At 41.7% G+C, this 18,596-nt stretch overlaps 1 protein-coding gene across 1 annotated transcript in view; it reads left to right on the top strand.

Moving 5' to 3' along the window:
• Positions 1-18,596, top strand: part of TASP1 (taspase 1) — a 102,968-nt gene that overhangs the window by 12,208 nt on the left and 72,164 nt on the right. The window contains exons 4-9 of the mRNA XM_075267385.1: positions 149-216; positions 4,529-4,597; positions 5,111-5,231; positions 7,006-7,090; positions 12,967-13,046; positions 17,961-18,067. Of these exons, the coding sequence (XP_075123486.1) occupies positions 149-216; positions 4,529-4,597; positions 5,111-5,231; positions 7,006-7,090; positions 12,967-13,046; positions 17,961-18,067 (530 nt within the window). The remainder of the gene's footprint in view (positions 1-148; positions 217-4,528; positions 4,598-5,110; positions 5,232-7,005; positions 7,091-12,966; positions 13,047-17,960; positions 18,068-18,596) is intronic.

Genomic DNA, 18,596 nt, shown 5'->3' with positions numbered 1-18,596 from the left:
AAGTAGATGAGGTCCAGAAGTGGATAGCTGTCATGGCTCCTTTAGGAACTGAAGCTATGACAGGAGTGCGAATTGAGCCTTAGATATAGCATAACACTACCATAACATACCCTTCATAATGAAGATTTTTTTTTTTTCTGATGTATAGGTGCTGGGTATCACTCTGAATCTAAAGCTAAGGAATATAAACATGTCTGTAAAAGAGCATGTAAAAAGGTAAGATCCTATTGTTGTGTCTCCCAGTATGGGGAAAATCTGTATGTGTTGTTAGGGGGTCGGGGTGTTGCCCTCTGTCCCCTTTACTACTGGTTCTCCGCACAATCAGATTAAAAGTAGAAACGATTTACATGGAAATATCCCATAAGGGGATACATCACTAAGTCAGTGCAATGGCTCCTTCATTTACAGGATTGGTGGAAGCCCTGGAGTTCTTATACAACTGTGCAGGGGTCAAAGACCTTTGGTGTATACTATAGTTATGTATCAACCTATTGTTAACTGACTGGGATACAAATTGTGCTGATTTGTGAAGTTCTGAATAGAACGCATCAGTAAGAGCAGGAAGGACCCATTATTTTCTATGGTACCATACACACACACACCTTTGTATTCTCATTGATCCATACAGGGGGTCATGAGCCTGGGGCAATACTCAAGCCAGGTCCTATTCCTATGTGTTTTATACAGTCATTGGTCATGTGACGTACAGTCTATGGTCATGTGACGTACAGTCTATGGTCATGTGACGCACAGTCTATGGTCATGTGACGCACAGTCTATGGTCATGTGACGCACAGTCTATGGTCATGTGACGCACAGTCTATGGTCATGTGACGCACAGTCTATGGTCATGTGACGCACAGTCTATGGTCATGTGACGCACAGTCTATGGTCATGTGACGCACAGTCTATGGTCATGTGACGCACAGTCTATGGTCATGTGACGCACAGTCTATGGTCATGTGACGCACAGTCTATGGTCATGTGACGCACAGTCTATGGTCATGTGACGCACAGTCTATGGTCATGTGACGCACAGTCTATGGTCATGTGACGCACAGTCTATGGTCATGTGACGCACAGTCTATGGTCATGTGACGCACAGTCTATGGTCATGTGACGCACAGTCTATGGTCATGTGACGCACAGTCATTGGTCATGTGACGTACACACAGGTGCACAGCTTGTTACCAGGCAAATGTCTGATTACTGAGCTGTGACTATAACGAGCTGTGCACCTGTGTGTCCATCACGTGACCCTGATTTGTATATCACATGACCATGGACTGTATATCACATGACCATGGACTGTATATCACATGACCATGGACTGATTTTTTTCCACTGGCAGTAAGTAGATTGAATGAAAGCAAGCAGAGGTCTAGAAAACAGAAATATAGGTATATTGGAAAATTGTACAACTTTTTATCGTACAAACAATAAAATTTGTTTCTCAATATTGGACCGAAAGTGGCCAACCCCTTTAAATCCCGTTCATCCATCTTTATCTGCAGCTAGGACAGTTGGGTTATAGCCGTTATCACTGATTTATATCCCATCGAGGCAATTTTTCCCGTTTTTGTCTGACCTTATCAGTAACAAGGAGCAGAGCCTCTTACTGGTGATGTTACAAACTGCAGTATAAACTTCTCCACTTTACAGCCTCTGCCTTCAGGTGCATTTGGGGTGCATGGGTAAATGATTTCCAAATTTCATATTCGCTAGGCAGTTCATAAAGGGTCACTGTCAAAACTGGTTGTGCAAAATGAACGCTCTCTTTAAGAATTTCCAAGAAACCCGAGGACATCAGCCTAGGTGGTCCAAATGGTTCTTATTTGTGGCAATTGACCCTTTTGTGTTTCTGTTTTTTACCTACAAGCAAATGTTACATTAGTTTTCTGTCTTTTGGCCTTTTTACATGGCAGCAGAGGAAATAAGGCTGTCATGTGTGAAAGAATGCATAGTTGTTTTGTTTTTTTCTGTATATGTGTGTAATTCACTTACTCTTTGTAATTCAGATTGCACGCACATGCCAATGCGTTACACACCAGAAAAGTATGCGGTTCCATCTCCGAAAGGAACGAGCCCTTCACTTGCACCAGCCAGGGCCACTTTCTGCTGGATTCTTTGTCTGACAACAGCATCTTTATTACATAACCTGTATTTTCATTAGTCTGTACTTGGCTCACGAAAAAATGCATCCTTTGACTTGAGCCGAATACCTAAAGCACATGGTCAAAAATGTAATTTTAGGGGAAATGATTAGTGCTGGCTCGCGCTGGAGCGCTGCAGCGTCTGAATTTCTCCCTTGTTTGCGAAGCCAGCTAAAATGTAAGCTTGGCAAATGAGGAGACAGATATGGCACTGGAGACGTTCGGGAGAATATTTATATGGAGCTGGGGAAGGATTTTGTAATGAGTAACGGCTTTTTACTAGACTGGCCGTTCTTTTGTTAAGGCAATATTTCCTCTTCCTACTTACAAATGTGTGAGGAGCTTGACCTTCGTGCAGCGGCATGCTTCACCCACATCCTTACCAATTCTGTGATAACTTAAAGATGAATCACAGCTCGAAAATCAAGATGTTAACATGCCAGACGTGCATTAATCTCAAGTCATGCATGCGATGCTCAGCTTTTCCAAATGTTTCCCAAATGTGATATTTTTATACAGGAAAAAATAGTTTATGCTTTCTTTTGACTGTTTGATTCCTCTATATACCGTAGTCTGTATTCTTCCATTCAACACCTGGTTTTATATTTATGGCATACGCCCCCCCTTCCTCCTTGGATGTCCATTACATACCCATCACAAGTAAATCCAATCATAATTTATCATCTATATTTGGACTTTAATTTTTTATTTTTTTATTTTGTAATTAAAAAAGTTTTTTTTATTTTTTTATTTATATTGTATTCGGTTTTCTACATAGTTATGGAGGAAGCCATAATGCCTGAGTAACTTCTACGATTTAACACAGTTAAGAGATATGCTTTACAGCAGTCTCCCGAATTAATGGGAATTGTAGTTTGGATGTAACTTATTGGGGGTAAATTTATTGAAAATGTGAACCAAAGTCATTGTTTGTGTGTATTATAGCATGTTAAACCGTGCAACTAAAAGCTTGTACAGGGTCATAACATGGGTGCAAGAACTTACACTCTGGACTTAAATCCAAGTCTCCAGATGGTGACCAGAGTCGCCAGCGTAGGTAGATGGAGCACACGCAGCTGGATGTATTGATGTCAGCTTTAGCCGCAGATAAAGTGAAAAGGAAGGTGAAGTAGGAAGACTTGAGCTCCTTGCTTTACCCATTTTACCTCCTACAAGTGATGTCTGGTACAGGGCTGTTGCTTTGAGCCAGAGGCAAGAAAATAAAAATATGTCACAACTACTGTGTGTGGGGTGCTATTGGGGAGCATAATATATACTTGGGTGATCCACTGGGTAGAGCATTATAAATCCTGGGGACCAGCCATGAGAGCATTGTAAAGTGTGGGGACCACTGGGGAACATTATTTGTGTGTGTATATATGTCTATCTATCTATCTATCTATCTATCTATCTATCTATCATACTGTAGGGAGGAGCATTATATACAACAATAGGGAGAGCATTATACTGTGGGGTCCTACTGGGAAGAGCATTGAGCAACTACAAATTTATTTTGTCTTCTAAATTTTTCAATTTAGATGCCAATGGCTCACTGGTATTTTTTTTTAATGGTCTGGAGCACTGAAATCTATGATAGACATGAAAGTTCCCTTTTGTTGCCCTTCAGTCTCAGTGCCCCAGGGACACTTTCTGATAATCCAGTGATGTTCCGTCTCACTTCTTCCAAAATGGAATGTCACCATTACTCTCCAACCTACCACACCCCTCCATCCCCATCAATACTTACCAATCCTTCATGTGTGTGGGAACAAAGCCTCCCTTCTTTCTCTCTGCTAGTAGTTGGCAAAATAGATTAGTTAGGGAGACGGGGGGAGAGGTGGGAGGGGCTAGAAATGAGCAGGATCGCTAGGCTAGGGAGACTGGGTAGTGTGGCAGGGGATATTAATGGGTGGAATTGCTAAGCTAGTGAGACAGGGGAGGTTGGGAGGGGCTAGTAATGGGCAGGATCGCTAGGCTAGTAAGGCAGGGAGGGGGAGAGTAACGGAGTGAGAGAAAAGGGGGGTCTGAGTGAGAGGGAACTAGTGTAGAAGCTACACAGCAAGTTACACCAGGTAAACAAATGCAGAGGATGCAACAGCAACCAGAGACACCCAGAAATCACTCCAAACGCTGCTAGCACTAACCTTTCAAAAAAAAAAAAAGTTTTCTGCCTGAAAAATCCCTTTAAGGATTACAAGGGATGGCAGTTCACTTCATTCTTTAGGATGTCCATTGTCTCCTTTCTAAAATGTGTTGAGTAAAACGGTTATTTTACAGAACATATTAACCTATCATTAGTTACCATAGCTCTCTACACATTGTCTTCTCTCATTGATCGTTGTTACTTATGTGGCAAATTTGCTCTTCTTATACAGGCAATTGAAAAGCTACAAGCTGGTGATCTTGCCACAGATGCGGTTACTGCGGCTCTGGTGGAGTTGGAGGTACGTATGCTTATGCACTAATCTGGAAACCTAATAGAAGGAAGTATAGAATACAAGCAGAAGCTTCACATCATGTTTTTGAGCACTTTATTTAGTGACACAGTCATTTGACCACACGTCAGATATTGTTGTTCATTTGCTTGCAATTCATGTGCTATCATGTTGCCGAACGACCCCTTAAACTGTTTATATTGACAGATTGTCTGGCCGTAGTTCTGATAACCTGTCCACAGGATAGGTCATCAGTATGTGATGCGTGGGGGTTTGACACCTGGGGAACACATGCACAGTAGTCCACTGCAAATCGGTCCACTGTTACAGCTTTCCGCGCCCAGAACAACTGATATATGTGGGATCCAAGTGTCAAAGCAGCCCCGCAGATTACAAAGCCCCCCCCACATAGGTCATCAGTATGTAAAATTGAATTAGAGCCGAACAAATGCTTTAAATTACATGTTCTTATATTAAAATGCAGTAATATGGGTTTAATGTCTATTGCTTGTCCCTATTTAGGACTCCCCTTTCACAAATGCTGGTATGGGTTCAAATCTGAATCTACTTGGAGAAATAGAATGTGACGCCAGTATCATGGATGGAAAATCTTTAAGCTTTGGAGCAGTGGGATCTCTGAGTGGTACGGTCCATGTTAATTATCCTTAATTATAACTTAATAGATATATTGAGGGTTGCTGCGTCTGTACTCCCCTAAGTAATACAACTATAATGTTGTTTTGCCTTCTTGGTGAAAAGTGTTAAAAAAATAAAATAAAAATTATAAAAAAAAAAAAATTGAAAAAATGCCATAGTTGCCATTTTTTTTTGTCTGTCAGACAAGAAATGATACAAATAGCCAACAAAAGGTGCTATGTTTCCCCGAAATGGCATAAATAAAAACAACAGGTCCTCCCACAAAGAATAAGCCCTCACACAATTCCATTGACAAAAAAAAAAATTATTAAAGGGGTTTTCTGGGCAAAAATATCTTTAAAAAAAAAAAAGAAGTTTATTAGTGCTCCTAAAGTATTAATAAGTATACCCATATACTTTTAGTAGTGTTTTGAGTGATTTCTGGGTGTCTGTGGCAGCTTCTGATATCTTCTGCATTTGTTTTTGTTTTTTTTTTTTTGTTTTTTTTTATGTAGATTGTGAGCCCACGTAGAGCTCACAATGTACATTTTTTCCCCTATCAGTATGTCTTTGGAGTATGGGATGGAAATCCACACAAACACGGGGAGAACATACAAACTCCTTGCAGATGGTATTTTGCCCTTGGCGGGATTTGAACCAAGGAATCCAGCGCTGCAAGGCTGCAGTGCTAACCACTGAGCCACCGTGTGGCCCCCTATCTTCTGCATTTGTTTACAAAAAAAAAGGATTACTTTGCAAAAGTAGTAAAGCTCACAAGTTATTTAATTTTTTAAATAAATTTAATAGTATTGACCCAGTCAATAAATTTACTCTAGGTTCACACCCGCGGTTGGGAGACCCAAAGAACGGAAACCTAATCTGCTTAAAAAGCGGTTACCCGTGGACCCCATAAACTATAATGGGGTGTGCCATGTTTCCGCCTGAAAAAGACGGAAAAATGCAGAGAGAAAAGTCCTGCCTGCCAGACTTCTCTCTCCACGTTTTTTAAGTAGATGGAAACCCCAAACATGGATGAGGTGCAGATGTGAACCTCCTGCTATATCCACCCCAAAATAGTGTCATTAAATACTACCACTTTTTCAGCAAAAAAAGTGCCCCAATATCATCACATAGGAAAGTAAAAAGCTATAGGCCTTGGTAGGCAACGATGGAAAAACGCAAAACATGGTTTGTTCATTAAGGTCATAAATAGACTGGTCACTAAAGGGCTAAAGGAAACCTGCAGAATAAATGTGATGGGGCTTTCCTTTAAGTAGGTGTAATCTCCCTCACACTCTGTGTGTTTTATAAGCTTTCCTTAAACTTGACTTCACCTCAGGTTAACCTTGTTGAATAAGTTCCATGTTTGACTTTGCTGGAATGAGACAAAAGAGCAGAATATTGAACCGTTCTTTTTTTTCTTTCCCCAACGTGAACATTTCGACAAATGGAATTGTAGCGCAGGTTCAGACGGACTGGAGGAGCCATACAGTATATGATGTCAGTGAGAATAATCAGGAAATGAAAACATGGCCGAACCTTCTAATCCTTAATAAATTGAATTTATTTAGTAGGCCCCATTTGGTTTGGTTCACCTTTACTTTTGGCCACGACTGTATTTATGTTGGTAACTTAAAAATAGACCCGTAATTTACCAGAGCTGATACTAGATTAGAGATTGCGTTCTAACATGCAGTATTAGATTTATATATACACGTTTATTTAAGAATTAGGTTAGTATTGGCTATATTCTGTTGTGATGTTTTTCTTCCTTTTTATAGGAATAAAAAATCCAGTTCTGGCAGCAAACAAGTTACTATTTGAAGGACAAAAGGGAAAACTCTCTGCTGGCAGAATCCCGCCATGGTAATTATATGACTGTGTTTCTATGGAGTGTTAAAGGGGCGTCCAATGTAAAGTAAAACACCCTTATGGTTTTCTGACTATCAACATTAAAGTGGTCATTTCATGTCCTATGACATTAGCGGTATTATATACGGCTAGAAAGCTGAAACTGCGCTAAATTCTGAGAACTGTCAGTTTTGCCAGTATGGTCCCTAGTGTCAGAGATGTCGGCGCCGTTGGTTTCGGGACTGATATTCCTCCACTGTCAGAAGGGCGGGCGTTATAGCTCAGCATCATCCCAGACAGTACAAGGCTATGGAAAGGTACTGTTAAGTGGGCGGCATTAGGGAGCCTGCACATGGAGTTACGCTCCACTCATTCTGAACGTAAAATTCGTTCAGAATGAGTGCGTAAAAACCAGCTCCCATTGATTTCTATGGGTGCCGACTTACTTGCGCTCCTCATTGAAATCAATGGGAGGCTTTTTTCCCCCTATTGCTTTCAGTGTGATACGCGCGTATGCCGGCACCCATAGAAATCAATGGGAGCTGGTTTTTACGCACTCATTCTGAACAAATTTTACGTTCAGAATGAGCGGAGCATATACTCCGTATGAAGGCCCCCTTACTCACAGCTCAGTGATCAGGGGTGAACCTTCCCCTTTCGCCGCCCGAGGCGAACGACAGAAACCCGGAGCGGAGGGGGCGGGGCTATGCGCCGTTCGCAGGCAGAGAGCAGACACGGAGATGACCTGCTCTCTGCCTGAGCGTGAGGGGAGGCTGCTGGAGCAGCGCTGCTCCAGTGGCCTCCCCATTCCACCGTTCGGTGCTAAAGCCAGTCCAGGACAGCTTGTCCTGGACTGGCTTAGGTAAGTAAAAATGCCACCCTCCCTGGGGCCCTGGCATAGCGCCGCCTAAAGCAGTCGCTTCAGGTCGCCTCATGGGAGGTGCGGCGCTGTCGGTGATGATGTAGATCTGTAAGGCCTTCCTTTCTGACAGTGGAGGGATATTGGTGCTGAAACGAACAGCACAGATATGTCAGGCACTTTGACACATACCAACAAAGCTGACAGTGAGCTGAACTTGGAACAATGACAGTTACCTAGTGGTATATAATACCACCAATGTTGGAGAATATGGAAGTTCCTCTTTAATTAATATATAACTAAATTTTATTAATATATTTGCATGATGGTGATGGGAAATCTAGTTCTTTAAGATTTAGTTCATTCAAATGATTCACTTGATTCGCCCTTTGTAGTCCAATCCTGCAGTCAGGCTGCCTTCAATTTGTTCCCTAAGGGCCCGTTCACACGATCACAGAGGGGGCGGATTATGGCACGGAATCCACGTCATAATCCGCCCCCTCACAATGGTGGTCTATGGAGACGGCTAGCGTTCTTATTTCCACTAGCGGCAACATGCCGCTACCAGAAAAAAGAAGCTAGTTGCCCTTTCTTCAGCGGCAGCCTCCGGAGTTGGCACATTCATTTGAGCCTACTCTGGAGGGAGAAGCCGTGACAGTTGTGGCAGGCAGATTTTGGCTCCCCGCATCACTCTCTGTGTCAAAATCCACCCTTCCGCCCTCTGTGTGAACGGGGCCTAGAGCTGATGCTAAGTTCATCTTTCCACTTTGTTGGTCCATCGGTGGACCAGAATAATGAATGAATGATATATTCCTTCAGGAGTAAATGCTAGTTACTGCATTATTACTATATTGCAATAGTGACAAAAATTTTTTAAAAAGTTTTGTGTCTCGAAGTGCTGACACAAAAATTACCTTCATCACAAAACATTTATATTGCAATAATTAACACATAAAGTAATAATTTTTTTTGTATATTTAATTCTGTTTTTGCATTTTTAATTCCACAGTTTTTATTTTTAGCCCACATTTTAGTTTTCTGTTTTGCTCATGTATCAGACAGCAGTTACCGTAACTATCTGTTGTAAACCCAACGTACTACAAGTTATTCCATTAATTCTCTTTGGTTTTGTGGAAGTGGCAGATACGTGGTCTGCTCTCTCCTTCCTGGGAACATCTTGTCCACCGCACGGAGATGTATTAATGGCCCGGTCTCTTGCAATTTATATGAATATTTTTGACATTACTAATTTAATTTGTCTGTTCTGCTTTAGGCAACCAGAGGTCGAAAATCCGTCTCAAAAACAAATGATACTATTTTAACAAAGATCCTCTGCGCTGCTTTTAACAGCATTTGGCATGCACTTAGGTTTTTCCTTTTGTAGTGGTGAACAGGGATTTCTTCAAACAGATGACTTTAGCGTTTAGGGATTGCATGCACTGACATTGAAGATATTAGCCAATTAATCCTCTTGTGCGCAAACCACATTTCTTTCTGGAAATGTAAGATTGCTCCTAAATTAAACTGTTTTGTCAGAGTTTTAGTTTTTCTTTTGCCTGTTACCAACACTACTTTACCAAATAATTTAATGTTACGATACCTTTCGCTTTGATCAAGGCTGCAATCAAAAGGCAAAGTATTGGAAAGCGCATGATATCATTCCGATGCTTCTGATCTGTTGCCCAATTCGAAACAACTGCCAGAATGAAAAAACATAAGCAGAGAATTTCTTAGCAATCAGCTGAACGTTCCGAGAAACCCATTGCAATTGGTTACTAGTGAGAGTATTGCATTAACCTTTCCTATATACATAAAACTATCAGCGCTGCCTCTCATGAGGCGGCCAGTGAAAACACAGCTCTTTTTACTTTAGAAAAGACTGCTTGATATTTAATATTCCTACAATCGAACCAAAACTTACATCGTTCCAAAATAAAATAAGCACAACATGGATCGACACATGATAATGTTTCCACCTTTTTAGGTTTAGGAATAATGGATGGTTTGTTGACATATGAAAGCAAACAGTTCTCATATTTTTCCACATAGGATATGCCATCAGTGTCCAATCTGTGGAGGTCCCATCACTGTGACCCCGTGTGAATTGCTATATCAAAACGGCATCAATACTAGAAAGTTGCCAAGACACTCTTTGTCATTTTGCATGGCTTCTCAAGGTCACCGTGAAGATGTCCCTTATGGTTACATTCTATTTTTTTTGGCCCTTCTGAAATTGAGCCAGTGTGCAGTATCCTGTTGTTAGTTATGTGCTCCCCTCTGGTGCACTTAGCTCCTTGTTACTGCTCTGATGCACACAGTGTTTTCTGTATAAACAGGGGGTCAAATTGTTAATGCTCTTGTATTGGAGTCAGATTGAGGCTTTGAATAAAACTGCACTGAGTTTGACCTACTATTCATATAAGAGTATTTGATTTGCTATCGGTGCACGCTTTTTTTTTGACCTGCTTGCTACTTTTTAAGATGGGAATCTAGGCATCACAGAAAACTTCAGCCCATTATTACTAAAACTCTTGCCAGAAAACTGGTGTGAATTGTACCCCAGTTGTCCTAGATTTCCATTCAGGCACACCTCACACCAGCAAGGAAATGGATTAAGACTAGCGGGAGGGGGGGATTTTTTTTTTTTTTTTTTAATTGATGAATTACAACCTGTCTTCAGAGTCAATTGATGCACTACTTATGGGAGCACTCTACCATGGGTCCTAAATGTCATAGTCGAGCAGAGATAGCACTCTTAATAAATGAAGGGAACATACCACATGTAAGTAACATTTTTAAATGTGTAGTCACATTTCAGGCAGGTATAGCTGTATCAAGGTGTATAGAGGGGTGCACCTACCACTACATGCCTAGATACGCTGTTGACTGCTGTCTTAATTATATTATAGTTAGTGGTTACAGCAGTTGGACCTCTCAATTAGTAAGATATTAGTGTCAACATGAAGAGAAACGTCAGCCTTTAATTTTTTTTGCCATGTTCAGATTCAGACCTATTGCAACAGAGCTGTCCACTGTCTTGACCATAGCAGCACTTTGCAAACTAGAAGTGTGTAACACTTTAGAGGACTTTTCATCACGTCCAACCTCCAAAATCTTTTTGCATCATTTAATAGGCTGTATTCCACTGATTCTGGCACAGTATGAATTTTCCCTCTAGCCCCCACCATTCCCGAGCAATAAGGAGAGGCTAAATAGTATGTTAGGTGGCCGGACAAGGGGTGTGATTCTGAGCTCTGACACTGGCTGCCTCTGATTGGTGCCCTGAGTCACACCCCCTGCCTGACACCGCCCACCTGACATTACAGAGCTTACATAGGCACATCAGGCCTCAAAACTAACTGCACTTGTTACTCAGGAATAGTGAAGGCTAGAGAGAAAATTCCAACTGTGCTGGAGTAAGTAGAGCGGCGACTATTAACAGATGCTAAGCACTAGAATTGGTCGAGGTGGTGAAAGGTCCTCTTTAAAACCAATTTGGTTGTTTTCATTCATATACAAATAATTGAAACCAGTTCTCTGGGTTTGCAAATATTCCATTAATAAACCGTGCCAGGTGGGCAAACAATAAGTACTTCTATCTTGATCGTGCCCTCAATCGTGCCTCAGTCTGTACCAGAAATAATAGTTCAGTAGTAACTACAGATCATTAATAAATAAATAAAATTCAGAAACCGTGTGTCAGCACGTTTTGTGTCTGAAGAGACCGGTGTCTTTCCAAAAACATTGGCAGCATTGGCTTTGTATTTCATCACTACGCGTTTACGCCAGGAAGAGATGAGTGCCAGCTTTGGATTACTGTGCCAGTACAATGACTGACCTATGCTGTCAACAGTCACGGAGCCCCCATGTCCTGGATCGCTGTATATTTAGCAGATAATACATCTTTCTAAGAGACGACCTCAGCTTTTTGCTATGCTCAGTAACATTTTGGACTTGTATATGCCAGTACACATAGCTGTGGGATGTTAAAATCTCACAGGGTAAACTTCAGTAAATGCTTGGCTGTGCAATATATCCCAGAATCATAAATCTTTAGCAAACATAATTCAAAATGTGTTTTTAGAGGATTAAAGCAGAAGACATGTGATAGGGTTGAAATGAACTAAAGAACGGAGATTTTGCTGATTGTTTGGCCGTTGCAGGGTTACTATTGACTTTAATGGCTTAGTAGTCACAATCGAGAATATTTGTTCACCGTATATATAGTTTCTGATATAAATTAGGGGAATTTAAATGAGTTTTTGAACACATTTGAGACAAGATGAACCAAAGTACTATTGTTGGCCATTTTAACATAGATGGTTGATTTGGGCTTAAAGGGGATGTCCAGGATGTGAATATGATTGACACTGAAGATCTATCCAGAGGGAATATGATCAATATCAGATCGGTCGAAGTCTCATACCATATCTGCTGATGCGACCATCTGAAGCCATATATAAGGTAAATGGCAAAAGCGACCCTACCTGGAGTGGCAGTGCAGGGTTGAAGTTCCCTGGCACTGCCACTCCAGTGTATGAACAGCCCCTTTAATACATTTATACAGGGGGATTTATCAATTGCTGCACTCTCAAGGTAGAAGTTTGTGACATTTTCAACTTATTGGGGCAACAATTTTGCCACATTTTACACCACATGCTCCACATTTGAAATGTGGGTTTGTGACCTAGAAAAATGGACTTCCGCTCATAATAAATTCCCCCCGATAATATGTACTTATGTAATGGTTGATATGATGATCCCGCTTGGACCGCTCATGGTTGACTTCTGTGTATACAACAGCTGTACTGTTCGCTTCTGTACAGCCGTACTGTATGGCAAGAACAAACACTGATTTCGGAATCTCTTTCCCGCACGAATCTGCAGCCGCCATCCCCACAACTAGAGTGTAGGTACTGGACTATAATTGTCAAACCTGTGAGATATATCTGATGTTCTCTCTATAGATGTTGTTACTGTAGGACAAATTGAATTTTTTTTGCAAATTGCATTGTTTTTAAATTTCTTTCAGCTTTTTAGTTGGAGATGGTGCTTTTAAATGGGCTGTAGATCATGGCATACCAACATGCCCGCAAGACATCATGGCTACAAGTGAGTACATGTATAGTGGCATGCGTTGTGCCTTGGAAATGAGTCTGCCATTGTTTTGTATGTAATATAGATTTTGGTATCGTGTAAATTAAAGGAGTCATACTTCTAATGACTCTCCACAGGATAGGGGGTAAGTATCTCGATGCTGGAGGTTCATGTGAACAGAGTGGTGGTGTATAAGTAGCCAGCGCTTTATTCACTTCTATGGGACTACTGGATAGCAATTTCTAGCAGTCCCATATAAGTGGATAGTATGGTGGCCAAGCATGAACACCACCGCTAGAGGTCCTGGTTGTCCCACCCCCGGTAATCAGATACACGTTTCTTATCCCGTGGATAGGGGCTAAATGTCATTTGTGGCACAACCCTTTTAAGGTGTGCTCTTTGATTTTAGTCAAATGTCAAATCAGATATGGCATAAAAGTGTTAAGGTATTTGCATTGATTTGCGCTAGATTACCTAGTATGAACAATGTCTAATTTCTTAGCGTTCAGGGGTACATTTGGTCCCTTTAAGCATGTAAAGGAATTCTCCCATCCGGACGCCTGCTGTTATATATAGGCTATCACTCTGGGAGGGCATAAATTTCCCTTTAAAACAATACCCTTTAGGCTGTTTCCATGTTTCTAATGATATACTTCATTGGGAGTATTCCCATTGTACTGTATATCCCTGAACTATGTATACATATGTCAGCATACTGCATAGTATTACGGTTTTTCTCTTGCGGTGACCCACTCTATACAAAAAAGCAGTCTGCCATGGTTTCCTATATTTCCTTGAAACAGTATTGCGACTGTGAGTTCCCATAGGCTTTATTTTTTTCCCTCTGTACTTAGGCATAGATAGTGCTGTCTCCTGGCCTCACCCTGTCTGGGGACTCCTGCCGCAGCTGCTTATTCATCTACATAGCAGTGAGCAAGTAATAATATGGCTTCTGGACTCGTAATGGATTTTCCTATAAATATTGTAGCTGGTAGAATCATGCGGGGGAAACTGGAGATTTTGGTAATAAAATAGAGGGGGCACAGTGTAAAGGTGACTGAAGACCCAGAGGTTTAATGAAAACAGATTAACTGTGTATTTAACACAAGCTGTCTGGCTTCCTTCAAATTGAGGCATGAACGCTATGTATAAGTGCTTGGGATGCCATTGCTGTTCTTGAGTCTGAAATGCAGAACATATGTAGATGGGGCCTCTTCCCTGGATGTAAAGCGTTACGATCTGTCCACATCGGAGGCTGTACAGACGGTAGCATACATCAGCCGGGGGGTTTGTAGTGCCCCAGATGATGAGCTGGCTTCACTTTTCCGTGCTCTTTGTTTACTGAGCACACGGTTTACTTGGATGCTGGAAGACTGGGAAAATGCTGATTATTGGAGAATTTTTCCAGAAATTGTGCCAGTTATTTATATAGAAAGGCAGAGTTGGGTTTTAATATTAACAGGCTGTTACTGCAGATTTTTTTATTAAGGAACAGGTCCTTCTAAAATAAATTAGGAATGTGCATCCTCAAAACATCCTCTTTTGGGTAATAGAAACTATTTCTTACATCGTAAATGGGGTTGTCACCCAGAATTCAAAGCCAGTTGTTTATGTAGCTATAAGGTGCCCTTCAGGGGTGAACCTTCCCCTTTCGCCGCCCGAGGCGAACTACAGAAAGCCACCCCCCCCACCCCCCCGCCGGAGGAGGGGGCCGGGCGAAGGGGCGTGGTCAAGCGAAGGGGACGGGGCTTAGCGCCGTTCGCAGGCAGAGAGCAGGCACGGAGAGGACCTGCTCTCTGCCTGAGCGTGAGGGGAGGCTGCTGGAGCAGCGCTGCTCCAGTGGCCTCCCCAAACCACCGCTCGGTGCTAAGCCAGTCCAGGACAGCTTGTCCTGGACTGTCTTAGGTAATCAAAAATGCCGCCCTCCCTGGGGTCCTGACATAGCGCCGCCTGAAGCGCTCTCTTCAGGTCGCCTCATGGGAGGTGCGGCGCTGGTGTCCATACACATTAGGTGAACATCAACCAGAACCACTGACTATCTAATGTGTATGGAGTTGTTCCAGCTTTCTGATGATCCAGATGTCGAGTGGAAGGAAGGATCTGGTATGTTGTCTGTCAACAGGCCTAATCCTTTTTTTTTTGCCCTCATTGAAGGTAAGGGGTTTGGCATCTTCTAATGCCACTGAGAGCACAGCAATGAGTCTGGCATTGATACAGGTGCGAATCTACAGGTTTAGCTGTCAGCTGAACCATAATGCGTCCAACTACCATTGAAGGTATATGGTCACCAGTACTCTTCAAGATGGTTACCAGTACTCTGACACCCTGTTAGCAACTGGAATGTCCCGAATGTGTTGCGCATAGGCACCAGGGTGTTCAGTATTAGAGATGAGCGAGTACTGTTCAGATCAGCACGCTTGCATAGAAATGAATGGACATAGCCGGCATGCGGGGGGTTAAGCGGCCGGCCGCCGTCAAAGTGGAAGTACCATGGGCATCCATTCATTTCTATGGTGCGTGCTGTTCGGATCGGCTGATCCGAACAGTACTCGCTCATCTCTATTCGGTATGTGTTAGTCATCTTAGGAAGGTTTCTGATTTCATCCCTTAAATGGTTTACATATCTTAAGGATAGGTAGTAAATATTAGATTATTAGGATCTTCCACTGATCAACAAGTTACCCGCTACCCCCTGGATGGGGGATAACTTGCTGTGACTGGAAACCCCTTTAACGTTGTGTACATCACTCTTGTATGGCTGTTAATCTTTAGGTGACCAGTACTCATGGCTTCTTACTAAAATAAATGATATGACCCTGCGGAGAAATGAGATCCACGATGGACTTCATCTGTTGTCTATTTACATTTAGACAGTTGAAAGCGATTATCCCGGATCATGCTGTTCTTTGCATTGTTTAGCACGATCTTGATAAATGTCTGCCAAAGAGCGATATTTGTAACATTTTGCTTTCATCTGCGGTCTCTTCTCGTTTGTTTTGTCTCCGTCCCTCTTAATACCAAAGACAGAGAGAACTGTTAATTTCCTGCTGTAGAATATAATTGTTAAACAAATATTTCTGCAGAACATTCTATGCGTGGAATCCGGCGTAACAAACCTTACATAATTCTCATCAGACCTCATCATGACTATACGTGTGGATACAAATAGCTCTGAAATGAAGCCATGTTTATTATTAAAGCAGACGGTGAATGTCGCGAGTACAGGGTTAGCTCTTTTGCTACATAACGTTGTCTATATCACTGTTAGATAATATATTTCTTAGTCATGAAGCGATTGTGAGTCAAAGAAGGGACTTAATGTGTATGTGTAGGAGACGTTTCTGAGAAACGCATCTTATGTAAAAATGGTCCCAATGTTCCCCTGCGCCGATCAGCCTGTAGGGTTAGCTATACAAAGCGTGTATGCCTGGAAGCTACAATGCTCATATTCAAGTGAATGAGAGCAGAGCTGCAGTTCCCTGTCCATATACACTGTATGTACCGTAGCTTCCGGGACCTGGATCAGCTAATCTCTATGGGGTTCGGCTGTCAGGCTTTCAATAATCAGAGTCTTCAATATCCATAATTCTTGGGGTTTTGATCGACCCTTTAAACCATATCTCCGATCACAAAACAACTTTCCATAAATGAATAGTACAAGTTAATATAAGAAACTTTGTGTTGTAATGTATTAAATAAATATGTTTTTTCTCCACCTATAAGACTGTTACGTTTTACGTAGAAATCTATGGAGAGGGTAGGGGGAGAAGGAGGCTGCTGGAAAAGACTAGCTGCTAAACTCTTCTTCACTATGAGCCAGGGAGCTCTTGTAACACTATAGTGTTTCAATAGAAGATTCTACTGAATATAATGAGGCACTAAAATCAATTAACAGCCTCCTTCTCCCCCTCACCTCTCTATAGACTACTGTGAGTAAGATGAATACAAAGACCTACTCTAAATAGTATATAATTAATCTTAAAGGAAAGTGAGGAGGAGAACAGCCTAACAAGTTGGGAAGGAAACCTATTTTTTTGATAAGATATATTTTAAAAGTTTCTTAGTATCACATGTACTATTAATTGATGAATTGTTTTCTAATTGGAGATACTTTAAGGCCCCACGAACTAGTGAGTCAGGATCCCACTGAGCTGTGTCTAAGGCATCAGCCAGCCAGTGCCCTGCTTAAGAACCCTGAAACAGTGTTGTCTACAGATGGGTCTCTGGGATAGACAGTAAAATTCTCGATAATCCCATTTATGTTTGATAAGAATCCAATGAAGAATTCCGCATATAGCAATTATTTATAAAGCGCAAACCAGATGAAAGGTTGCAACTGTACAAAACCATAAGGCGAGAGGACTCTGCTCACAAACTTTAACTTTGACATATGTTTGGCCTCAATACACAAGAGGTGATAATCTGGTACTTTCACAGTTCTGAGGATGCGGGATTACTTATTTAAGTTTATTAGGCTGTAGCTGCAAATGAAATATGTTGGATATATATTTGCAAACCATCTTTGGGTAAGGTCACATGTGGCAGAATTTTTTTTTGCTGTAGATCTCGCCACAAATCCAGTTAACAAATTTTGCAATATATTTCATTATAGAAAAGTGCCCTTTAAGTATTGATCCTGAGTGATTTCAGTTCGTACTCCATAGCAAGAGTATTAGTTTACAAAGAAGTCTCTGGAGAGGGGAGGGGGAGGAGCAGGAAATAGAGAGATAGAGACATGAAGCTTCTCATTTGCTCATTGTGTATGGAATACGGGGCTGTGTAAAGTGGAGAGAAAATGAAGGTAGGGGAGGGTCACGTCAAACAGCTATACCTTAGGAGGTGACCTGCCGTTCATGTGTACTTAATGTGTTCTGTGTACTTGTGGATGATGATGAAGATGAAGAATTGTATACATACTTCTTTCTTCAGAGTTGAGCCTGGCTGCTTTTAAACGCAACAAACGGAAACTGGAACTGGCTGAAAAGGTGGAAACCGATTATATTCAACTAAAGAAAAGAAGACAATCAAGTGAAAAGGTTGGTTTATTCAGTGTGGTTGCGGCATCCATTGGCTGGTACCTACCGTATTTTCGGTGTGTTTATCCAGTGGGTACTGATGTCGCATGGTACAGCAGTAAATTTGTTCTCAGTATTATCAAGCCTGTATATTGGTGACCTATCCTGAGGATACGTCATTATATCAGCTCATACTTCTGCCCTATTGACAAAATTAGTCATCAGTAGAGATGAGCGAATATACTCGATCGAATACCTCCGACACATAGCGCCAGGAAAGGTGGGAGGGACAGTAAAAATGCGATGCCCCGGAAGTGTTTTTGCATCGGGAGCTATACGTCGGAGGTATTCGATCGAGTATATTCGCTCATCTCTAGTCATCCGTATGTGATCAGTCTGGGTCCGACAACCAGACACTGCTTAGATCATCTGTACTACCGTAGTAGCTGCCGGATGCGGTTAGTGGATGTGCAATGCTTGTAGCACCACTTTTATTCAAGAATTAGGAGCGGCGTTGCAGTTCACTACATCTACCACCCATCCATTAGAA

This window comes from Leptodactylus fuscus, chromosome 3 (genome assembly GCF_031893055.1).
Source record: "Leptodactylus fuscus isolate aLepFus1 chromosome 3, aLepFus1.hap2, whole genome shotgun sequence".
NCBI classification, from domain to species: domain Eukaryota; kingdom Metazoa; phylum Chordata; class Amphibia; order Anura; family Leptodactylidae; genus Leptodactylus; species Leptodactylus fuscus.
This window is presented reverse-complemented; position numbering and strand designations above follow the sequence as displayed.